At 41.5% G+C, this 25,465-nt stretch overlaps 1 protein-coding gene across 1 annotated transcript; it reads left to right on the top strand.

Moving 5' to 3' along the window:
• The first annotated feature begins 57 nt into the window (after positions 1-57).
• Positions 58-18,326, top strand: Mkks (MKKS centrosomal shuttling protein). Its single transcript, NM_001008353.2, has 6 exons — positions 58-175; positions 6,746-6,973; positions 11,193-12,584; positions 15,345-15,520; positions 15,881-15,991; positions 17,381-18,326. The coding sequence occupies exons 3-6, from the start codon at positions 11,600-11,602 to the stop codon at positions 17,819-17,821; spliced, it is 1,713 nt and encodes a 570-aa protein (NP_001008354.1). The 5' UTR covers positions 58-175; positions 6,746-6,973; positions 11,193-11,599; the 3' UTR covers positions 17,822-18,326.
• The last annotated feature ends 7,139 nt before the right edge of the window (positions 18,327-25,465 follow it).

Below are 25,465 nucleotides of genomic sequence, written 5' to 3'. Positions count from 1 at the left end.
GGAGCTGCAGGCAAACCCCGGAAAAGGGGTGCGCGTGGAGTTGCGCATGCGCCTTCCCGCCGCGCAGGGCAAAGGTGGTGGCGCTCTGGTGAATGGTTGGTTGCTGTGCAAGAGCGTTTTCTGGCTTTTGGTGGCGAAGGCGGCCTGGCCGCGAGGTGCAGCTGCTGGTGGGCAGGTGAGAGGGTTCAAGCCGCCGGTGGAGAAGCCCCCTGTGGCCCTGCTGCGTCCCCACATGGGAAGTGGCCGTGACCAAGGGTATTTGGGGGCGGGGATACAGAGGCACCTAGCCACCGGCTTGGTCCAAGGCCTGCTTTCAAAGTAACTTCAGGATGCGACTATCTGATTGGGGGATGAGTGTGGGTGACGAGGAGAGTTGGAGTAGAGCTTTCTCAAACTCAAACTCACCTGCATAGTAAACTGAATGGAGAAGCTTTTCTAGGAAAGAGTTGGGGGTCACCGCTTGGTCGCCTTGCACCTGTAACTCGGTACTGCTCTATCTCCTTCACGGGGAGAGGTATACCGGGGACTGTCAGGTCGTGGGGGGCCTTCCGAAACAGGAAAGTAGAGCATAGAGCTGCTGGCAGCATGATCGTGTCAACTTTGAGAAAGTGTAAACAGTAACTCGGGCTTTTGACTACCTTGTAGAAGTCCAAGCACATCTGACATGAGAGGAATCCCTGAGGTTGTGTTCATCTTCCAGGATCCTTTTGATGTCTCAGAAGAAAAGTGTTTTTTTGTTTTTTGTTTTTTTTTTTTTTTTGTATTGTTGTTGCTATTGTTGTCTGCTTTCTTGTTGTCATTTACTGTATGTGTGACACTGTTTGACCCATCAGTGACCTAGACTGTCAAGGTTCTTCCCACCGGGAGCTTGTAGTCTAGTGATAAGTTCTAAAAAATAGTCAAACTCAGAGGAAAGTTGAGTTTTCAATTGAATGTTCTGAGCAAATTCGGATAAGTGACACCCCAAAAAAGAGCTGAAGCACAAGACCTGTGACTGAAATACCAGGCCCATAATGCTACAGGAACCGGAAATATCTTTAAGGTGCACTTTATTTAGAGTTGCTGGCATCTTGAGAAAGCAGAGATTTGATACAGCCTAAACTACTCAAGGCAAGCCAAAAGACAGTTTCCAATCTGTCTGCTTTACCCTCTGGTCAGGTAGTCAGCCAGTTTCTGAGATTGATGTATCTCTCATCATTTCTTTCATTTTCCCCTCATTCTCTGAACATCTAGACCCAGACACTGCATCAAACACAGTCTGGTTAGTGGTACCACCTGCCATGGAGAGATTACACCAACTAAGCAACTACTAACAGTTTGTATGTGAGGTGGTCTGGAAGTTGTTTGTTATTGTTATTTAATGGTTCATATTGTGATAAATTATCAAAGTATGGAGAGTCTGCAGTCTAGAATACAAAAATGTTCTCTCTATGAAATAGAAGTTACCCCTACTCATCTTCTGTCATGAGCCACCCTGTGAAGAACTAAGGAAGCCCAGATTCTCTAGTTTCTGTTCTGCAATGAGAATAAAGCAAAGAAACAAAATGATTGGCTGCCACTCCCCCTTTGGTAATGGCTGTTAACTAAACGTTAAGAATATTGACTAAAAAACATTGCAATTCAGAGGAAATAGAGAAGGGTGATTTTGAAAATGACTGAAGACTTGAATCAGTTATTTTACTTTTGTTCCTCTACAGTGTTCAGTTGTGGATCATTAAGACCACCCCCTTCCATATTTGGTCTTGAAGAACAGAACAAGCACCTTTCCTTACTCACCTTGGTAGTTTCCTTAGTCTAACAATATTGGCAGCGTGTGTGGACAGAATATGAGCATTTGAATAAAAGTAACTCCACTCACACCTCAAGAGAAAATTGTTAGGAACATTAGAGTTGTTTGGATCAATACAGTACTTTTCTAATTTTGTAAGCTACAAACAAAAGATTAGCTATATTATCACCCAAGCAGGCGTTTCTGGAGGTACCTACTTCTGTGTATTAGAAGTCACACATATATAGCAGTAAGAGCTAAATGGTGTCCTGCACTGTAGTGTTATAAACATGCAGAAAAATCTTTATAATGTGATAGGTCATGAGATTGAGGCAGGAACTAATTTTCTGAAGATAGCAAGATTGTACAGAGGTTAAAGTTGATTGTCATGTTGCTCAAAGCTTCTGTTATGCCTAACATTTCTGTATGTGCAGATCAGGTATCCAAAAACTCACACATCTGACCACTTAGCAACTCTTTATTGACTGTCATCAGACAAGCATAACATCCAGACATCCATTCTGTCTTTTCAGCTTTTCTATGCCTTAGAAGTTTCCTTCTTTCTGACTTGAATGGTAGCTACTTCGTAGCACCATATATACACTCAAACAGGGCCCCCTCCCCCCAGACCACAAAACCTGTTTCTTGAGAATCTGGATATTTTACTTTTGTTTTCTTGTCTGGCATAATGAATTGGAGGCCAGCATGGATTACATGTGACCGTGTCTCATACATAATCTCAACAACAAATCTTAAAAAGTGTGGGGGCGGGCGTGTTGTTGTAAAAATATAAAAATAATAAAGAGTAACGGTGTCTTTTACCCCGCTAGCTCAGTACCGCGGTGCCCCAAGATATCTGCTAGATATCTTGGCGGAAACACATTTCAGCCGTACACTTTCCTACACTCAAACACTCACATAAAAGAACACACAACACAATAATCTTAGATCCAATTGGTAAGATATAATTGCTCACTTAAACATACAAAGCCCAGTACTATCCATCCCTTGAGAACATTAATAACAACCTGTAAATACACAGAGCAGAATCTTAACATCACCTGCCATCTTGTTCTGCCAAGGCTTCTCAGCCCCTCTCCTCCGCCCTGTCTCCTCCTCTCTCCCCTAGTCTCCCTCTCTACCTTCAAACTTCTCTCCCGCCCATCCTTCCTTCTCCTCCAATGACAGGCCTCCTTCTATCCTGTACTTGCCTCACCTGTGACATCATCCTACACGGGGGGGGGGGGGGGGGGGGAGGTCAAGGGAAAAACACATTGTCCCTTTTCAGATGATGGAAGAACAGTACCAGTAGTTACCTGTCACTGAGCCGAGGCTGCTTCCTGTATGTTTATTGTATATGGAAGTCATTAGTCCTCTTGCCGTGACTCAGCTAAGGCAGCACAGTTGCAAAGAGGATTGAGGGGAGATTTGAAGTCCAGGCAGTAGGACTCTGCAGCTCATTCCTTTAAGTCACTGCTTTATGACTCAGCCTAATTAACCAGATTTACTCTAGTTTCCGAAAACTAGTTGGAAAAACCTAAATCTGAATGGCCTTTGTATGCTGTAATAAAGGATTAACTTTTACCCGGTAACCAAAACTGTCCTGGAAGTCTTCAGAACACACAGAAACGTGGCTCCCGTTCCTCATGTAAGTAGGAAGTATAGGGCTTTTGGAGGTCACTGAAGCAGTCGCTCTCAAACTGCGCTTCAGGGCTTCCTGAGAATGCTGTGGACACTAGCCTGGAGTTTTGGCTTCAGTGGTCAGGAAGCCTGAGAATTTACATTTCTCCTAAGTTCCCAGGTGACTAATACTACTGATGAGACCACAAAACAAGAAAGTCATTTGGAGTTCATAATAAGTATTTAGACTATGTCTTGAGAAGATTGTCTGAAATGACAGGATGTGAATAGTCTTAAAGAGTAAGCGAAAAGACATAATACATTATAGCTTAGTATAAGATATTTTCAATCTTATTTTATTTTTAATTATGTATAGTTTTTGTCTCCTTGTTGGGTTAATGTGCACTGAGTTGCAGATGCCCTTGAAGGCCTGAAGGTATTGTTCGATCCTGTGGAATTAGAGTTGCAGATGGCTGTGAGTAACCTGATGCAGGTGTTGGGAACTAAATTCAGGTCCTCTGCAAGAGCTCTATTTCTACAGCCTCCTTTTTCTTTTTTTCCTCATTTTTTTTCCCCACAAAATAAAATACAGGTGTAATAGCAGTATGGAAGGAAAGAGGCTTTGTTGTTACTGTTGTTGTTGTCATTGATGATGATGACAAGGACTCAGATTGGTTTGGTTTTTGTTGTTTTTATTGGTTTTGAGACAGTTTCATGTCATCTAAGTATTTGCTATTTTGCCGAAGGATGAATAACCTTGAACAGTGCAATCTTCTCAGTGATTCTCTTGCAAATGCAATTCCTAGTCCTGGGATTATAGCCCTTGGTTCTTGATAGTGGAGAAAATGGTCACAAGTGTGCAGAGGAAGATGACCTTCAAGGGTGATAGATTGGCATAGAAGAGGGGGACCGATAGTGTTGGAAGTGACACTGTGGTAGCAAATGAGACTAGACCATAGGTAACAGAAGTACCGCTTGCCTATTCTAGATGGAAGGGAAGGTTAAGATGAGAGCTAGAGCAAGCGCATTTTTACAGTGTGGATAGGAAGTAGAGAGTATTAATACCCCACACAAACGTAGAATAATGAAGTATATCAAAAAGGATGAAAGGTAGAAATTGGCCTTTTGAAGTTTTAAAGCAGACAAGGGACAGATAAAAAAGCCCTGCTGTCACACCAAGGGTCAAGCAACTGGACATCTAATCCTGAATACTCTGCATGGTTTCCATCCCTCTCCCCACACTACTGCCGAGATCAGATGACAGTCGGGGTAATTATAATTCAGATATAATATTAGATGATAAAAATCAGTGAAATGGAACCTGAGACAGCGCTAAATCACTGTGTCCCCCTAATGAACCACGGACTGCTGTAGGTCGGTGCGTCTCAGCCACTATAAGCAGTTGTATTTTGAACTTTATAGTTAGTGACACGCTCAGTATTGTTTGGTTTTAATTACCTTTATTGACAACAGATAGATTTCCCCGACTTAGATGTTGATCGAGCTGTCCTTGAGTGGTGAGTGAGAAAAGCAGTAAGATTGTGCAGAGTGGAAACTATAGAACTCGACTGCAAACCATTGGTTCATCGGGAGTAGAAGTTTAGTTTTAATTTGGTGTATGTGTGTTTTATAAGGCTAGAAAAGTCTAACAGAATTGGTGCCATTGTAGGGTAGATATCTAGAAAATGTGGGTAAAGGGTAAATCATTCTCTTTGCCATGCTGGACAGGTTAGGCAAGTACACTATGGATTCCTTTCCTTTAGAACTGTACATATAAGCACCATATGTTGCACAATGCTTAAGTCCAGTTAGGCATGACTCTCTCTTCAAAGGTTCTTTCTTTATGATGAAAACTATTTTTCAGTAGTGCCTAGTGTCTACACTAAAGACCAAACTTGAACTGTTGCTTAAATTGAAAATCAAAGAAACTTTTTATGAGGGCGGTATTTTTAAAAGAGCCGTTCAGGTCAATGATTGGAATTCACAACTATCCAACATCAACATTCTCATTAAAGACAAAGTAATAGTGAATGTCAGACATCCCAAGCACAGGAGCTGGGTCAATTCATTCTAGCACCCGGCCGATGTTCTCGTCAGGAGTACTTTGCTTTTCATATGTTCTAAGCAGAATGGAGTCTTCACACTACTCAGAATACCAGCAGATGGCGCCCAGGAGACCTCATAGGCAAAATAAGAATCTCGGGGGGAAAAAAAACAAACAGAAAAAACCTGTATTCAAACGTTAGTAGAAAATAACAAAACAGTTGTTTTAACTGGCACTGTTGTAGAAACCAAGTAATCCGATATCTAGAACCCAAGTGTTTGGGATTTTCTAGGTCACATAATTGCCTTTCCTCTTTCCACTTTACTGTCATTTCTGCCACCAAGGCATTTTCTTTTAGCTTGGGAATGTAAAAATCACAGAAAACCTGACTAAAGCCTTACTGGAAAATTGGAAAGATAAAATCTCTTAATGCAGAGAAAAGAAATAGATTTTAAAATACTCGTGGTCTAGTGTATGTATCTCATTGTTGTCCTTTGGTGGCCCATATGGATGGTTCCCCAAAAGACTGTAACAAGGTGGAGGTATGTCTGTCCTCCAGGCAATGTTCTAAAGGTAGCTAATCTAAGCAGAATGGATGATGCGTAGACACTGGTGCCTTAGGACAGGGAGCATGAGACCATGGTCAACCCCTGGAATCAGTGACAGGCTCAGAGCAGGAAATGTGATGCATTAGGCTCCTTTACCTCTGTGACAAATGTCCCCACACACTCTGAGGAGTTCATCTTTATCACACTGTGGAAATTCTAGGTCAGCGCTCCCAAGCAGAAGCTTACTCTTCATTTTCAGAAACTATCTTTCTTTTCTTGCTTTGTTTTCATTTTTTTCTCTGTATATCCCTGACTGTCCTAGAACTCACTAGTATTCTAGGCTGGCCTCGAACTCAGATTCACCTGCCTCTGCCTCCTAAGTGCTGGGATTAAAAGTGTGTACCATCACTGCCCAGTTTGAAAAATATATTTATAGTCAATTATATTTTAACTGTGTGTATTAGTAGTTGTCTTGATTCTATGTCTGCCCACTGCATGTGTTCTTGATGCCAACAGAGTCCTCTTATATCCCCTGGAATTGGAGTTACAGGTGGCTGTAAGCTGTTTTTGTGGTTGCTGGGTACCAAACCCAGGTCCTTTGCAAGAACAGCAAGGGCTCTTAACTACTGAGCCATCTCTCCAACCTATAAGTGAATTTGTATTGAAATATACTATATATACTGTTTGTGTTTGTTGGCATGATTTGAGACCATTTATGTTTTGGGGTTGGTTTAATTTTAATTTTCCCCTTTAATCTTTTCTTAGGTGTACTAATGTCTACAGACTATGAGCTTTCAGAATCTCTGGAGAGAGTACAAAGTTCTGATTGTTATGGTACCTTTAATCGGGTTCATACATTTGGGGTGGCACAGAATCAAAAGCAGCCCTGTCTTCCAAATTCCTAAGGACGATACCCCTGAGCTGGATAGTCTGGGGCTTGCAAGTCCACCAAAGAGCCAACCCTAGGAGAAGGAGCAAGCTTGCAGTTTTCAGGTAAGTTCCATTAAATCTGGTCAACCATGTGTTATTTCCCAGGATTGGAACTTATTTTATAGTGCTCTGGAAAGAAAAAGACCAAACTGAAAAGTTACTGTTTTTGTTAAGATATATACATATCTTAACAAAATAGCCCATGATTTTTTAAGATAAAAATAGGCATAGTTGTAGTTCAAAATTATCTTCTATGAATAGAAATCACTGAATTCAAGAGGATGTGATTATATAATTCAAGCCTAATCCTTCATTCATAATTCCAAAATTGGAAAAGTTTTAAAAAGCAAAACCTTTGTTTGAATTTTAGGTGTGGAGATATGGGGCTGCTCCTGACTGTCCTGCAGCCGCTATGATTAGCCTCTTAGGCTAGCAGAGGCCTGGTTTTGCCAGCTGCAGATGGATTCTGCAAGTGCGTGATGTTCGGAATTCTGGGAACTTCTCAGAGAGCATATAAATGCTAGGGTCCCAGAAGGTGGGGTTGATGGTTCTCTGTGGGTAAGGGGGGTGTCTGCAGTTTGTTCATGTTCATGCTGAAAGAAGAAACAAAAGGAAAGAAATTAGATTCAGGGATCTCTCTCTCTCCTTCTCCCTCTCCCTCTCCCTCTCCCTCTCCCTCTCCTTCTCTCCCCTTCTCCCCTCTATCCTATCCAGTGTTACAGGGTGAAACTAGGTTGGGGGATGGGGGGAACAGAGAACAGCTAAGCATTTGTCAAACTCCTTTAGCAGCAAAACCTGGTTTTAATTGACTTGAGGCAATTGGAAATACTTTTTCCACTTAATCCTAAACTTTAGTTTCTCTATAGAAATGCCTTTCTTTCTGAGAGTTGTGTTCATTGTGATATATACTAACTTTTTTTATTAAAGGGCACGGTGTAGTGGCCCACACCTGTAATCCCAGGATTTAGGAGAAGACACTAAGGCAGGAAGACTGTAAGTTAACATTTTACTTCCTGCTGCCCATAAATGTAAAGTTTCTGTTGAGCTCTGTATACACTGATAATATAGATGAAGGAGCTCGTTTCCCTTACAGTACACCGATTTACAAAATAGGCTATGGAGTACTGCGGTCCATGGGCTTAATTTACCGACTATTGTGATGGTCCAGTCCATCTTGTCACTGGGGTACCCACTTATGCTGCTCAAATTTTGTACTATTTCTTCCCTGCTTCAATTTTACCTCCTCAATTAGTCACTGACCCAGAATGCATTTATCCAGAAAGGTAAAGGAGCATGCTAACTGCCTTTCAAATGCACACATTTATCCAGAAAGGTAAAGGAGCATTTAGCTAACTGCCTTTCAAATGCACACATTTATCCAGAAAGGTAAAGGAGCATGCTAACTGCCTTTCAATTGCACACATTTATCCAGTAAGGTAAGGGAGCATTTAGCTAACTGCCTTTCAAATGCACACATTTATACAGAAAGGTAAAGGAGCTTGCTAACTGCCATTCAAATGCCTAAGTTGGCGATTTGGGTATCATCACCATTTTTGCAGTGATCAGTTTCCCTTCTTGTATCTTTCTGAGTTGGTAGTCATGTTGTTGGATTTGACATTACCTGGATACTCTTTGTTAGTACACTTAGGGGAAAGCTCAGCTTGAATATTTTTTTGCCTCAGACCTAAAATGAGTCATTTTTACAAAGAGCCCTAATCTCTGTAGGAGAAAGTTGTCTGCAGTCATATTTCTAGTAACATTTTACATTAATTCTCTTGATTTAGAAGGCAAAGTTTTATTGAAACTTTCAGTCATCTATAGCTGAAGAGAAAAAAAACCATCCACCAGACATGTATTCAGGAAAAGTCAAGAGCATACATTTGATGCTAACTTTTGGAATGGTAAACCACATTATTAGATTAGAGTGGGTGGGATGGTACTTACAGTAATTCTCATATCTGTGAGGAGAAGGCAAGAGGGTCAGGAGTTAAATGTCACCCTGACTACATAGGACATTTGAGGACAGCCTGAGCTACATGGGACCCTGTCTCAAAAAAAAAAAAAATAGGAACATGATTTTATTAAAAATAATTTCTATTGTTAAGATTTTGCTGAATCGAAAGTAACCATTGAAATAATTCTCAAATCTTGACCTTGATAAGTTGTCAGGATTTCATGCCTCACAGCATGAAGTTTAGTGGCTTATGCTTACGTACACTGCTGCTCATATGTGCTTCTCCACCTGAATGTGTGGTGCTCAGAATCGGACAAACCATGACCCCCTTTTCTCTTGATCATCTAGGACATTCTTTAGGAATTTTGTATCTATTGGCATTGATCAACATTTTTGGAGAGCATTAACTAGGGACTTATGATTGACTAGTAGATAAAACTAAAACTTAACTCTAACTTTAACCAAGTCTTTAAAGCACAATTTGTATACTAATACAGTTGTATTACAGATTGATTCAACTAAATGCAGACTGTGCTAATGAGTTTATGCAGTAGGAATACTACTAGCAGCTACTGATTTAGTTTCTTTTCCTGTTGCTTTAACAAAATATCCTAACAAAATTAAGGGGAAGCGATTGGGGGGGGGGGGGAGGTGCTTACAATTTCAAGCTACAGTTCTTTATTGTGGGAAAGCTAATGGCAGGAACTTAAAGTGCCTAGCCTTCTGTCCACAGTCAAGAGCACAGAACACTAGTGCCTGTTTTCACACACACACACACACACACACACACTGTGTGTGTGTGTGTGTGTGTGTGTGTGTGTGTGTGTGTGTGTGTGTGTGTGTGTGTAATTTTTTTTCCCTAGAATTCTCTCCTTAGAGAATGGTACCACCTACACTACAGGTCTCTCACTGAGTAATTGCCCCATTGAGTTTCCCTTCACGGTGACCCTAGAATCTGTCAGCTAACAGTTAAAACTAATTATCGTAGCTATCTTGCTGTCATGTTATGTATAAGCATGATTTGATCTAAATACATTCGTGTTGAAGCATAGTTTCAAAGCCAAACAATGATTTTTTTTAATTACACTAAATAAAGAAATTTAAAAAATGGTGGGTTTTGTTTGTTTGTTTGTTTGTTTGTCTTTAAGGTCCCGGGAGAACAAGGCCTTAGGTTTGGTTTTTTTGGTTGTTGGTAGGGTTTTTCCTAATTGAAAAATAATTTTTAATACAATATGTTATGTCATGGTTTCCCCTCCCTTCTCTCCCACATCCTCCTTAACTCCCCACTCTTCCAACTCAAGGCTTTCTCTCAAAACAAACAGGAAAAAAGAATAAAATTAAACAAAGAACAAGAAACATACATGCAAAAACATATACAAACAAAACCCAGAAAAACATGAAGTAAGAGGCCATAAAATAAAAGACCAGTAAAGTTTTTTAAAAATGCAATGTGAGACAAAACACACACACACTAATGAATTCTTTTTCTGTTGGCCATCTGCTAGCCATGTGGTTTGTGGAGCTCTCAGAAAATCTAGTTTTTCCTTTAAAAGCAGTTGTCAGTTGGAGATAGCTTCTAGGTTGGGAATGGGAGCTTATGTCTACTTCTTCTTTGTGCTGGAACCCCATTTGTTTTGGACCTGTGCAGGCCCTGTGTAAACTGCCACAGTTGCTATGAGTTTATGTGGATGCCAGTACTATTATGTCTGGGAGATATTTTTCTTGGAGTCATCCATCATCTCTAGCTCTTACAATCTTTCTACTTCCTCTTCCATGTGGTTCCCTAAGCCCTAAGGGGAAGGAGTTTGATGAAGATTTCCTGTTTAGGATTGAGTGTACCAAGGTGTATCATTCTCTGCACATTTTCCACTTGTGAGTCTATAAGGGTTTTCCTCTAGGTTCAGTATCTATCTATTTTCAGGTTATGACCACTTTGCAGTGTTAGGCATGGGTTCCGTTTTATGAATTCCAACCTTACAGTGTTTGCTTACATGGTTGTACCACTAGTGTACCAGCAATAATTCAGGCAGGACAGTATTGTATGTCAAAGGGTTTGTAGCTGGGTTGGTGTTTACTCTCTGGAATTGTGCAGAACACCTAGTGTTCTAGTATCATGAACACTAACAAGGTGGAAAAGCCTTAGATTTCTAATGTGCCATTTTTTCTAGAAGCAAAGGAGTATTAAGTCCATTGGGTTCCCTTTCTCACTTCCAGAATGCTTCTGACAGTTAAAATTCTCTTTCTAAAATGGAGCAGAGTATTGAAATTACTAAACTTACTGCCTATAAGATATTTTGGAATTATTCTAAAATTTTTAATTTCTTATAGAAAGAAGCAACTTTGAATCTGAACTTGATAATAAAAGAAGAAATGAAAAACCCCAGTTGGATTAGAAAGAACTGGCTTCTTGTGGCTGGGGTGACTTTCGTAGGCGTCCATCTTGGAACGTACTTAATACAGAGAGCTGCGAGAGAGTCTGTGAGGTCTCAGTCCAGAGACAAACAAAGGAATATTGAAGAGTGAAGCAAAATAAATACTTGGAATTATTAATGTCTTTAAATTCATCTATGCTGGTTATTGTCTGAAAACCACTTGATTTTGTAGCTGGTAATGCTGCATGTACAGACCTTCATACCTGGAGAATAGTCTTTAATGTTCAAATACATGACATTAAAATAAAATGAAAAACATGTGAACAAACTAAAGGTGTCTTCACAACTTACACCTGAAGCAGGATGTCTCGTTTAGAAGCTAAGAAGCCATCATTGTGTAAAACTGAACCACTGACAAGTGAGAGAGTCAGGTCTACACTTTCTGTCTTGAAAGGAATCATAGCCTCATGCTATGGCCCTTCAGGGAGGCTGAAGCAGCTGCACAATGGATTAGGAGGTTGTGTGTGTACAACTTCACAGTCCTCAGCCCTGCTTCGAAACCTTTCGGTCACCCATCCCATATTAAAGGTCCTAACATCATCTGTGCAGAATCACGTGTGCTGCTTCAGTGACTGCGGCTTATTCACAGCCATTCTGTGCTGCAACTTGATTGAAAATATTCAGAGAATAGGTTTGACACCCACAACTGCTATTAAATTAAATAAATACCTCTTGGGTCTCAGTATCAGTTATCTCAAGTCTGAAGCCTGTAGTTGTCGAATCCCAGTTGACTTCAGAAGTACACATACCTTCCTCAACTTGGTACACAGTATCTTAACCAGCAAACCAGCCTGCATGCTTACCAGAAAGGAAATAGATCACATAGGTGCTTTGATTTTGAAAGCTTTTTTGCTTACAATTCCAGAAAGTGCAGAAGAGCGAATGGTTTTAGGGAAGAGTATAATTGTTCCCTTAAAGGGCCAACAAGTAACAGATTCTACTGTATTACCTGGACTTCTTATTGAAGCATCAGAAGTTCAATTAAGGAGATTATTACCCACCCAGAAGTCAAGTACCCTTAGGGTGGCACTCTTCTGTGCATCTTTATCTGGAGATTTTTCTAATGCTGGAGAAGGAACCTTGGTGGTCCATTACCAAGTGTCCCTTGAGAATGCAGTTTTAGAGCAGTTGCTTAATCTAGGAAGACAGCTAGTCAGTGACCATGTAGATCTTGTCCTGTGCCAAAAAGTCATACACCCATCTTTGAAACAGTTCCTCAGTGAACATCAAATTATTGCCATCGACAGAGTTGGAGTGACTCTGATGGAACCTCTGAGCAAAGTGACAGGTAAAAAGTTCTCCTGGCTTGTCCCCATTACACTTAATGTATTGCCCTTTCTGAGCAAAGAGGTTTGGTTTATGTCACTGTTAATACTTTAAATTTTTTTAGAAGCCACCAACCTTACAGCATTTGTCTCATTTCTGGAGGCAAAAATTGTTTCTGAGAAAACGTCCCATTACCTTTTTACTAAAAATTTGAAAGGTGGTGGCCGTTTCCAACCTTAGGTATGGTCTGCTATAATCTAACCTTCAGCTATTTTATAGGCATTTGAGAAGTCTAACATAATTATAAGGTCTTTAATGTTGTACACACAAATTTAAAATTCACAGAGTTTTTAAATCCTGTTACATTCAGGAGATGATTTTTCTGGCTGGAATACTTTGTTTTCTTCACTTTTATCATAATTCTAAGAAATTTCTGTACTTATGCCCAAAGTTCCTAATTGGGGACGAGGGTAATATATATATATATATATATATATATATATATATATATATATATCAAGACGTTTACCAAGAACATCTGTAGCTGGGTTCTTGAGATCAAAAGGCATACTGTCAAGGCTACTAATACCCTGGCCCTCAGACCTTTAAAATTATTTGGTGAGTTGATACTTGGAATAACAGTCACAAAGCCAGCAGGCAAAGCACACATACATGGTTAGGACAAAAGTAAGTTGAAGAGTTCCTGATGTGAGTCACTTCTCAAATCAATGTCCCTATAACTGCACTGACAAACCATCAGAAATTATCGGTTACATTCATATTGATTGCAATGGTTGCCTTTTGTTGAGCAAGGTCCACCTATGGTTTTGGGCTAGTCATAAAGTCCTGACCACATGCTATCACTCCTGCCTTGTGAATTACAACCCACCGAACTAATTAAAGTTCACTAAAAACCATGCATGCCAAATGGGTACTGTCAGCCTAATGACTGTCAAAATGAAAGTTACTAAGAACATGCAGATAATATTTGGAATTCACTTTTTATGTTGTAGGACAGATCTAAATTGTCTACTAATTTGCATTAGTCTGGCTGTTTCCAGCTTACTTAACCCAGTACAATGAGTATTCTGAATTTGTAAATTAAAGTATGGAATGTTTTCCCATAGTACCAGTGCTTGTAAACAGGCACTGGTTTTCTGCATTAGTCCAAAGTTGTTACTTAATTCAGATACCTAGAACACAAAATGAAAATTCCAACTCCTAAAGTTTTCTGCTATCTGGATATGATAGTACATACCTAATTCCAGCACTTGTGAGGAAGAGACGGGATTATCAAGATCCTCAGTCCCTCACCTATGTAGCAAGTTTAAAGACAGCCTGGACTAACTCTCAAAAAAAAAAAAAAAAAAAAATCTGGACTCCAAAAAAGTGAATTGCTATAAGTTTTGATGTTCAAATGTTAAGTATTATTTCTTATAGAAATTGGTGTACATTTCTTATGTAACTTATCTACCTTAGAGATTTTGCACATATTCAAATCACCTTTATTCATATTTTAACTTGTGATCTGTGTAAAAATCAACAAGTCAAGAACAGTGTAGTGAAATATATGTGTTCTGTTCTTTGGCACTTGTATACCTATTTACATTTAAAACAAAAAGCTCCTAGGCAAAGTAGGGATGGGAGTGGCGGTGACCTAAAGAGAGCTAAATGACTTCTTTTAAAAAGGACATTTCCCACCCTTTTTCAAAATTAATGAGGTCCTTAAAGTGGTTTTGTTTTTGATTTTGTTTTTGTTTTTTAACTCTTAAGTAGGGATCTCTTTCCAGGAGCCTGGATTTCCTAAAACTCTAATCATTTTTTGGAGTGCCTTTTCCTGAAAATACATAATAGCTTTTAACAGATGTTCAGATAGGCCTGTCAGCCTAATGACCATCAAAATCAAAGTTACTAAGAACATGCAGATAATTATTTGGAATTCATTTTTATGAATGTATAAAGAATGTATACATATATAAGTATGTAGCTTAGTGGCAGAGCATCTGCCTAACCTTGGCATGGCTGGGATAACAACACACATAAACATATGCATATTGCATACAATTATATGAATAAATAATTCCAATATATGCACACACATACAATTAAATGAATAAGTAATTCCAATCTGCCTAATCACTTTTATTGACCCCACTATGAATAACATTATCCCTGGGCAGGAATTCTTAGACAGTATAAAGCTGAGAAGGCAAGCCAAGCACTAGCATGCATGCATCTTTCTGGTTCCTGATATAGGAATGGCTGCTTTGAGCTCATGCTTCTGTAACTTCTCTACCGTAATGAACTGTGTTCCAGGGGAACCCTTTCTTGCTTACATTGCTTTTGGTGGAGTATTTTGTTACAGCAATGGAGAAGTAACTATGACAAAATCCATAACAAAAATAGCCCAAACAAGCAAAGGTGGCCACAGGTACATTTGTAATTCAGCATTCAAAAGGCTGAAAGGAGGATTATTACATGTTCATCTTGGTCTACGTGGTGAATTCCAGGCCAGCCAGGACTACCTAGCAAAATGCCATGCCAGAAAAGAAATGGAGGAGAAAAAGGAGGAATAATATATCATTTAAATAGTGGAATGTACATTTCAGAGACCCAAGAAGATTCATTTTTATCTTATATTTCACATATTTCATATTTTTAATAAACTTTGGTGCGGGCCCTTATACTAGGTAGAAATTAATGTTTGTTGGTTTGTTGATATTTGTTTGAAGGGTCCCATCTTTGCTGATACAGTTGATTTTTTTATACTTTACAAAAATAGGAGCAACGCCTATTGGTTCCCTATACCCAATAGTTTCTACTACTTATGGAAGTGTGAAAGATGTGCGCTCTGCAAGATTTGGCTCCAAATATTTTTTTCATCTTCTTCCTAATGAGGCGACCATCTGCAGCTTGCTTCTCTGCAGCAGAAATGACACTGCCTGGGAGGAGCTGAAGGTAGGTGGATTCCAAGTCCTACATCATGGACTTTGTTCTTTGTAAATTAAAATCGGTACCTTTATACTACTGAGATATCTGAGTGAGTAAAGGCACTGAATACCAGGCCTAATGACCTGAATACAATTTCCAGAAGTCACATGATGGGAGAAGACAACTGACTCCCACAAATTGTCCTCTGAGCTCCACACTTGTACCACAGTACATGTGCATACTGACCTATGTTTACACAAGACAAACATAACATTTTTAAGTTGCTATGAGAGTGTGGTGTGGTTTGTATACTAGTGTACTAGTGTAGGATCCCAATTTTAATGTATGTATTTCTTAGCTCACAATTTTAATTTATTTATTTCTTAGCTCACGTGTCAAACAGCAATGCATGTCTTGCAGTTAACAATCAAGGAACCATGGGTTTTATTGGGAGGTGGCTGTGTGGAAACACACTTGGCTGCATATATCAGACACAAGGTAAGCTAAACATCCTCTATACATTATTTGACTTTTCAGCAATTTTTATTTTGTGAGACAGTGACCAAATAATAATATCCTAGAAACCTTTGATATTTAGCTTTTCAAAACTCAGATAATGTGGTTGATTTCAAGAAAATAATGCTTATAAATAAAAGAGGCTAAATTGGTTGTGTTGGTTATCGATGAATCTAATCTAACAAATGATCATGTTCTTTGAGCATTGTCTATGTGTAAGGCATGTTGAAGCTGACACTATGTTATTGGGAATTCAGAAATTCTGCAGCTTCTGAGGTTCTAATGCTCAAAACCAACGGGCAATATAACTTTAAACAGATCTCAAGCATTTAGCTGATACAAAAAGTACTTCATCATTTTCCCTGGTGTACATTATTTGTTTGTTTTTAAGTCATATAATTGCCCTTTGTATATTTAAAGAGTGACCACTGATTAGCCATTTAGAATAAGCTGATGAAAGGGTCAATTCCTTCATTCTGGTCACATGACTAAAAATATACACTTTTATTCTGGCCAATCATGTTAAGGTCCACAGCCTAGCCAAGCCAACCAGCATTATTGCCAAACCCTGAGTAATAAAGGTCACTAACTTTATGAACAAGGTTTTGCTCAAGTATCCTATTTTTCTGAAGCATTTTTGTAAGTGTTGCTTTTCTTTCCTCAGATGAAGGGATGAGATGAGAGCCATACCCAAGATATGCAAATACGTGGCTTGGTCCACACCCAGAGCATTTCTTTATCTATTCTAACTATCCTTAGGCCTAGGTCTGGAAGCTTCTAGCCTCTGTACAATCTAATCTTCTAAGCTAATTGGTTCAATCTGGCTTCTCTCAGCTTCTGTCTGAATTGCTCTGCTTGACCTCATACCAACATTGGCAATATGTTCTAATCGTCTGGGTCTTCCTCATTCTATGGCTTGTTCTGTCTTCGCCGTTGTCTAGCATGTTCTTTTTTCAACCTGTCTGTGTAAAACTGCCATACACACACACCACACCCCTTCTCTTTCTCTCGGCTCTTAATAGCCTCTATTCCTGTGCTGTTTTCATGTGAGCTGGGCATATCCTGACTAACTTATTCTGTCATATTTTTCTCTGTTTCACCACTTTGTCTGCCCCTCAATTAGTTGTCACTTTCAAACATGGCTGCTTCCTTCTTCAGGCTAACTTTACCTTCATTGTTAGGGATTAAAGGTGTATACTAAGGGCATGTCCAGCCAGATCATATGTAATTTGTGGCAAGTCTGTATTCTAGCTGGATCGTATAGATGAAGAAGGTCTTTGGTTGTGATCCCTTGTCAGAACAGCCATGTTGCTTTATTGAAATTCCTCTAAACATTTTTATGTTAATTATGTTTTCACTGGTCTTCTTTAGGTTCATAATGAGGCAGAGGCTATTGTCAGAGATGATGGGTGTTCTCAGGCAGAGCTCCACATTGCTACTGAAGCATTTTGCAGTGCTCTGGAATCCGCCGCTGTCTCTTTGGAACATGATGGTGGTGAAATCCTCATTGACATGAAGTATGGACACTTTTGGTCATGTCCAGCAGATTCTGCCTCTGTAGGTAACTGGCCAGATACACTGTCACGGTGTGGCTGTGGTTTATACAACAGCCAGGAAGAGCTCAGCTGGTCTGTCCTAAGAAGCACTTACCATCCTTTTGCACCACAAACCTGCCTTCCACAGGCAGCTTCTGGCTCAGTGAGTAACCTGACTGTAGACTCTTTCACTGCCAAGCTGAGTGGACTACAGGTGGCTGTAGAGACAGCCAATTTGATTTTAGATCTTTCATATGTCATTGAAGATAAAAACTAACATAAGAGAACAGCATATATATGTTATGAAACAGACTGGTTCAGGTATCTAAGAGAGCATATTGTTCTCTCCCAAAGGCCTGTTCTCCATAGATGAACAGATGCTTTGTAAAAGTATGCTTATATACTTGTATACTTAAGGGAGATTATGGAAATAGAAATTTATAGACTAATAAAAATTCTTGATGCCCTTACATCATCACATCACCCCACTTTTGATGTCCTCACATTTAAGTTTGGAGGTTTACAAATACTAAAGATAGTATGTCACCCAGGAATATGGAGATTGCCCTGATGCTGCTTCTCCAAGTTGTTCCAATAAGGGTGACCTGTACTTTTCCACTGGCGGGATAGGAGTCTTCACTTCTCATGATAGCCATTGTAGTTCTGTGCTTTTAGCTTTTGGTTAAACTTGATCCCTTCCTTGATGTTCCATTGCTGCTCTTGTTTTAAATATTGTATGAATTCGTTGGTATATTTTAATAAAATGATCTGTGTTCCCTAAAGTTTTATATAATCCTTACTAGGAAATACTGGAAATTAGCTGAGCTTGCAGTCTCAACTCCTCAGGAGGTCATGGCAGGACAGTTGCTCTAGCGGCAGAGCTTGAGCCTGCCTAGGCAACGCAGTAAGACCTTCTCAGCATAAAAAGGTAGGGAGGGAAGTAGAAGACAACACTTCTCTAATACTTGAAGAAAATTATTCAAATTCTGAAGGTAAATCATAGCATAACAATCTTTTTTTAGGGGGATATTTTTTTATTTATTTACATTTCAAATGTTATCTCCTTTCCCAGTTCCCCATTCATAAGCTCCCTATCCCATCCCTCCTCCCCATTCTTCTATGAGGGTGTTCCCCCTCCCAAACCACCTACCCCTTCCCACATCCCTGTCCTGTCATTCCCCTACCTTGGGGCATCAAGCCTTGGCAAGACCAAGGGCTTCTCCTCCCATCGGTGCCCAACAAGGCCATCCTCTGCTACATATGCAGCTGGAGCCATCAGTCTGTCCATGTGTACTCTTTGGGTAGTGGTTTAGTCCCTGGGAGCTGGTTGGTTGGTATTGTTGAGAATTCTTGATGAAAATAATTTCAAAGAAGGTGATTCTGGCAGAAATAGATGACAAAAAAATAAATTAATAATAGGCACATTGTTGTGATTACAAGTGAGAGAGGAGCAAGAGAGATGGCTCAGCAATTAAGGTAACTGGCTGCTCTTCCAGAGGACCTAGGTTCAATTCCTAGCACACACATGGCAGCTCATAGCCATCTGTCTGTAACTCCACTTTGAGGAAATCTGATACCTTTTCTGGTTTCCACAGGTACCAGGCAGGCATGTAGTGTACAGACACCCATGCTGGCAAAACACTCATACATGTAAACTAATAAAGATTGGGATGTGAGTATTGCCTTAGGGTGTATGTCAAAAGACAGAGCAAGAACCCCAATAGCTACAGAACAAGAGAAGAAAGGCAGTGCAGGAGAGAATGAAGTCAGTGACTGGTGTGGGACTTCTGGAGTCCTCACAGGACATAGAGCAGTCAATTTACCGATCTTAGTGATACACTGGAAGGAAGTTAAGGAAAGAGAAGAGAACCTGTCTGTTGTAGTAAAAAGGGGCAAATTAATCACCCTATGTTCCACAGAGTGTCCTGTCTTTGGTGTATGGTCCCTCAGCCCCCACCCCCCACCTCCCATGGACCTTAGACTTGCCTGTCATCAGGGAAGTTGAAGGGAGAATTTCTAGATAGGGACTGCATATGACCAGGTACCCTATATAATAACTTGGAAGAATCTAGCGGAAGACCCCTCCCCCATGGATTAAAAAGCCTTTCTTTTCCCAAGACCCACTTTGCAGGTTCTGGCCATCAAGAAAAATGAAACATGTAAGGAGGGTTCTGGACCTGAGAAGAAGTAGATCATCCAAGACCTTTCGACAGCGGGCCTGTTTCTACTAGACCTTCCTCTTCCATATCCCCCTACCCTTTCCCCTATGGCCCCTCCAGGGCCAGTACCAGCCCCAGGATCCTCGGCCCATACAGTGCTGGGACCACTGTAACCCCCTTTACATGGAAAGAGGAGCCATGGGGACCTGAAGTCAGAGAGTCATCTCCCCTAATACTGTACCCTTGGGCACAGGGGTTCCCTTGGAAAAACCAGCAGTCACTGATGCAGGATTCCCTTTAGCCCAACCTGATTGGGACTTTAATGTAGACGAAAGTAAAGAGCACCTTAAGGTCAACTGCCAGGCTGTTTTGGCAGGTCTCAAGTCAGCCGCTCAGAGGCCCACAAATTTGACCAAGGTACGTGAAATTAGACAGGGATCAGATGAGTCCCCTGCTGCTTCTCTAGAGCCGCTCATGGAGGCATTCCACCAATATACACCCTATGACCCCAGCAGCGAGGAGGACAAAGCTACTGTGAAAATGGCTTTTATAGATCAGGCTAGTAGCGCTATCAGGAAAAAGCTTCAGAGGCTAGAGGAACTACAAGGATACACTGTTAAGGAATTTAGTGCAGATTGCTGAAAAAGTCTACCATAACAGAAGAGAGAGGAGGAGAGGGAGCAAAGAAAGAAAAAAGAATAAGATGAAAGGGAGATGGAAAAAGAAAAGCACAGGAAAGAAATTTACAGAGAATCTTGGCTACAGTGGTTAGGGAAAGCAGAGAAGAGAGACTCCAACCATAAAGAGACAGAAGACACCTTGAAAAGGACTAGTGCACATATTGCAAGGAGAGGGGCCTGGGCTCAAGAGTGCACCAACCAACAGAAGCCTGGGGTGGGAAATCCCGAGCCTTGGGAAAAGTGCCCCCCAAACAATGAAGGTGTTAGCCCTGAGGGAAGACAGTGACTAGGAAGAATGGGTTCAGATCCCCTTCCTGAGCCCACTTGAAAGTGGAGGGAAAACCAACCAATTCTTGATAGATACTTGGGCCCAGTACTTGGACCTCCTCCAAGCTGAAGAGTCATTCTCCAGCAAAACATCATGGGTTCAAGGGACCACTGGGACTAAACAATATTCATGGTCTACCTGAAGACCTGTGGACCTGAGTGTGGGCCGGGTATCTTACTCATTCATGGTCATCCCTGATTGCCCCTATCCCTTGTTCAAGAGAGGTTTGTTCTCCAAAATGGGGACTCAAATCCACTTCCTTCCCAAGAGCCTGCAGTTGAGGGGGCCTGCTGGAGAACCTGTTCAGGTCCTTACTATTAGGCTGGAGGATGAATACAAATTGTTTGAGACTAAAACCCAAAAGACAGAGGATATTACGTGGTGACTGGAAAAGTTTCCTCTTGCTTGGACTGAAATGGCCAGGCTAAGACATGTGGGACTGCAGGACCCTGTGTATGTGGAGCTTAAGACCAAGACTGATCTGGTCTCCTGCATCGCACAGGATGCAGGAGAAGGTATTAAGCCTCACATTGACAGGATGCTACAACTGGGGGTCCTGTGCAAGTGCTGATCTGCTTGGAACACACCCCTGTTCCTGTAAAGAAGCCTGGTTTCAGGACTATCACCCTGTGCAAGATCTGATTGGTTGATCTGATCGGTCTGATTGGCCGTCTTCTTGGTTGACGGCCAAGGGAAGGCTGGAGCTGCGGTGGTACAGCACGTAAACCTTCACAACTGCGCAAGTGCACAGGGCATTTATAAATAATGGGGACTCCTGACCTTGGAAAGCAGGATCATCAAGGACAAACCAGAGATAGTTGCCCTACTACAAACCCTTTTAAACCAGCAAAAGTGAGTATAATCCATTGCCCTGGGCACCAGAAGGGTGAGGACCCCACAGCTAGTGGGAACCACTAGCAGGCCAAGTGGCAAAGGAAATATCAATGAAAGAAATAAAGACTATCTTCTTAACAAACCACCACCCAGGAGAAGAGAGCCCAGATTGGAACTTGAGAAATGGCTGGCCACTACCTGGGTATACTGATCATGAACTTAAGTTGAGTAAGGGGTATCCCACTAACTATTTGGACAAAAGTGGACACTGGAAGACACTGGAGGGGAAAACCATCCAATCAGAACATCAGACCTTTGAACTGCTTACACAAATGCACAGACTTACCCACCTTGGTAGTAGAAAACTAGAACAGGCGATCAAGGGGTCAGGTGTCCTTATTTTAAATCTAGGAAAACTAGCAGACATAATAGCTAGAAGTTGTGACGCTTGTCAGAAGGTAAATGCCTATCCCACTAAGGTACCATCAGGAGAAAGGCTAAGGGGTAACATCCTGGGAAGTTTTAAGACCAGGGAAGTATGGGTGTAAGACCTCCTACTCTTTGTGGATACTCTTTCTGGATGAGAAGCCTACCCCACCGATAGAGAAACCACACAGGTGGTCGTGAAGAAGATACTAGGGGAGATACTTCCTCAATTTGGTATGCCTAAAACATCGGCTCAGATAATGGGTCAGCCTTTGTTTCTCAGGTACCCCAAAGATTCCACATGAGTACCAAGTTGGAGATTGGGTATATGTTAAGAGGCATTGTGCTGAAAGCTTGGGAGCAAAGTGGAAAGGGCCATTCCTGGTGCTGTTGACCACCCCGACTGCTGTTAAAGTGGATAGAGTAACTGCCTGGGTTCACATAACTCAAGTCAGACCAGCACCTGCCCCTGATGCCCACTGGATAGCAGCCAGACATCTGAGCAAACCCCTGAAGCTCAAGATCGCCCACCCTTCTGTAAGGCCAAAGAAACCATGAGATGTCTATGGCGTATCTTCCTACCCCCGTTGAACCTCAGCAGTCCCCACAACCCTACCAAAGTGACTTGGCAAGTACTCTCAGCCACTGGGGATATAGCATGGTCTACTACAGAGAAACATCTGCCTTATACCTGGTGGCCAGACCTTGTCTTTGATCTTTGTAAGTTAGAGGTTGGCCTTGACTCCTTGGATATCACCACCCTAGAGACACAGGGGGAGGGAATTACCCGGATGTAGGGGACGAGGAACTTGCAAATCTAAACAGTGTTCGAGAAGCAGTCTTGGAGGGTGGAGGTTAGGGTGCATACAGGATGCATTGAGGATTGTCTTGCGAGAAATCTCTATATGTGTGTCCCCCAAGGTGGGAGAAGCTGGTAGCAGACACATTACTGGGGGGGGGTGGGCAACCACTTTTTCTGTGCTACCTGGGATGTGAAACATTGGGAAGCACATACTGAAGACCTACCTCTTCATGGGATCTGATCACAATGAGGAGGAACCATACAGGAGCAGGGCTCGCTAAGAGCCAATGTGAGGGATATCAACCCTGAGGATTTAGCAACTAACCCTAATGCCACCTGTTCCTGTTGGCTTCATAATATGGCCCCACATATTATGAAGGAATAGCCTTCAATGGCTCGGTGACCTCATCAACCAATGTCTCACTGTACCAACAGAAGCAAAAGACCAAGCTGACCCTACAGGCTGTAACAGGGACAGGACTTTGTGTGGGTGAGGTCCCATCAACCCACCTCCACCAATGTTCACAGATCATAGCCACTAGTGACACTCCCATCTACCACCTCCCCCCCCATATGGATGGTGGTCTTGTGCCTCAGGATTGCCCCCTGTGTGTACTCTACTGTCCTGAACCAGTGGACTGGTCCAGTTGATCCCAACACGTATTTACCACCCCTATGGAGAGCTTCTAGATGGATGGGACAGTACCCTCTATCAAACAAGAAGAGAACTCTTCATAGTGCTCACAGTGCCATTGCTCTTGGGGCTGGGGGTAGCTGGAGTGGCTATTGGTACCTCTTCCTTGGTGCTACAAGGTCACCAAAACCAGAACCTCAGGGCTGACATAGATCTGGATAATGAGTATCAAAAGAGCTTTCTCCCACCTACAAGAGTCTCTGACCTCTCTGTAGGAAGTGGTCCTACAGAATAGAAGAGGGTTAGATTTTCTGTTCCTCCAACAGGGAGGATCGTGTACTGCCCTCAGTGAAGAATGTTGCTTTTACATAGACTATTGGGGGGTAGCTAAGGATTCCATGGCCAAGGTTAGGGAAGCCAAACGAGAGAGAGGGGGGGGGGAGGAATCAAAGTTGGTTTTGAATCTTGGTTTCATTCCTCCCCGTGGATGACTACTCTAATCTCCACTTTATTGGGTCCCATCTTCATTTTGCTGCTTGCACTAACCTTTGGTCCTCGCATTATTAACAAGCTGATCACCTTTGTAAAGATAGAATAAGTATGTGCAGCTGATGGTTTTCAGGCAACAATATGAGTCCCTAAGATCAGGAGAGGAAGAATCTGAGCTAGCATAGCATTATTACCAAGAAAGGAGAGCTTCATGGTTGGAGCTCACACAAGAAAAAGAGGGAATGATCAGATTCAGCAACTCTGACCCAACCCTGAGATGACCCCAGGAAAGGGCATTAGGTCCCAAGGGATGCTTTCATGCTCCCAGCCCCAGGACAATTTCCCAGAAATGACTCTGACAGAGTACTTCTCAGAAAAACCGTAAAATGTCCTGGACGAAGGCCACCTGGACCCTCTGAGGAACGAAGAAGGTATTCTCCCAGGATGATCCCAGCCAATCAGCCAAAAGGTCAGCCTAACTACCCATCACCAAGTGCCTAGTTGCTGTTACTGTAATCTGCCCTCTAAAAAATGTATAAAAGGTGCTGTTAGACTTGGGATCACCTCCGGTGGCTTGCTTGAGAGACCTCTGAAGGTCAATCCCAGTGCACTAGAAAAATAAACCCCTTGCTTTTGTTTCAACCCCATTGTCTCACTCAGGGTCTCCCAGCAGTTAAAGACCCTCTGGGGCTTTACAACATCCTAAACCCAGCTCCTAGTGGTATCTTTTCTTCCATGAATGAGAGGGAGAGATACGCTATACTCTTTAGTAAAAAGTTGCCTGATTATTAAATAAAAATATAAAAAGCCATTGTAAAGTGGACGTTTCTGTTTTTATCATGTGATAAAACCTCACAAGGTGTTTTGCTGAGGAAGACCTATGTAGCTTTTTCTTTCTTTTTTCTTAGTCAGGGCCTGTGGAAGGACATGGGATATTTGAAGACACTATAAATTGGACTTCAACTGGACAGTGACAGGCACTAGCATAGCTAGCTTTGCAACACTCTGTTGGCCTCTTGTCTTTGTTTGAAAGAGGCACAGCAGAGAACTTCAGTCCCAGGCTGGTCCTGGTCACTCCCACTGACCCATGCCTCTATGGAGGCCTGGATATTTATGCCGGATCATGTCAACATTGCTGATTCCTGTTTGGTGACACTTTGGAACTGGACTGTTGGTACTTGACACTACTGAACTGAACAGCTGATATCCTGACAACAGAGATTGGAATTGCCTCAAAGAACTACTTCTAAACAAGTCCACGTCCCCTTTTCCTATGTATCATCTTTCTCCCCTACCTGTGGATGGTGGGCTAGAAGTGGGATGGAAGTATTTGAAACCCCTTATTACAAGTAGGTTTAGGGCTAGAGAGATGGCTCAAAGGTTAAGAGCACTGACTGTTTTTCTAGAGGTCCTGAGTTCAATTCCCAGCAACCATATGGTGGCTCACAACCATTTGAAATGGAATCTGATGTCATCTGAAGACACCTACAGTGTACTTATATACATAAAATAAATAAATAAAATTTAGAAACAAAAACAAACAAACAAAAGCCCAAAAGGTAGGTTTAA

Source organism: Rattus norvegicus, chromosome 3 (genome assembly GCF_036323735.1).
Source record: "Rattus norvegicus strain BN/NHsdMcwi chromosome 3, GRCr8, whole genome shotgun sequence".
NCBI lineage: Eukaryota > Metazoa > Chordata > Mammalia > Rodentia > Muridae > Rattus > Rattus norvegicus.
The sequence above is the reverse complement of the archived record's forward strand: the minus strand, read 5'-3'. Positions and strand labels throughout refer to the sequence as shown.

Bases quoted from the DNA above. Each gene is read 5' to 3' on its own strand.
- Mkks (NM_001008353.2), top strand. From the start codon at position 11,600: ATGTCTCGTTTAGAAGCTAAGAAGCCATCATTGTGTAAAACTGAACCA. The intron at 12,585-15,344 runs GTAAAAAGTTCT...TTACAAAAATAG, and splicing joins ACCTCTGAGCAAAGTGACAG to GAGCAACGCCTATTGGTTCC. The intron at 15,992-17,380 runs GTAAGCTAAACA...GGTCTTCTTTAG, and splicing joins CTGCATATATCAGACACAAG to GTTCATAATGAGGCAGAGGC.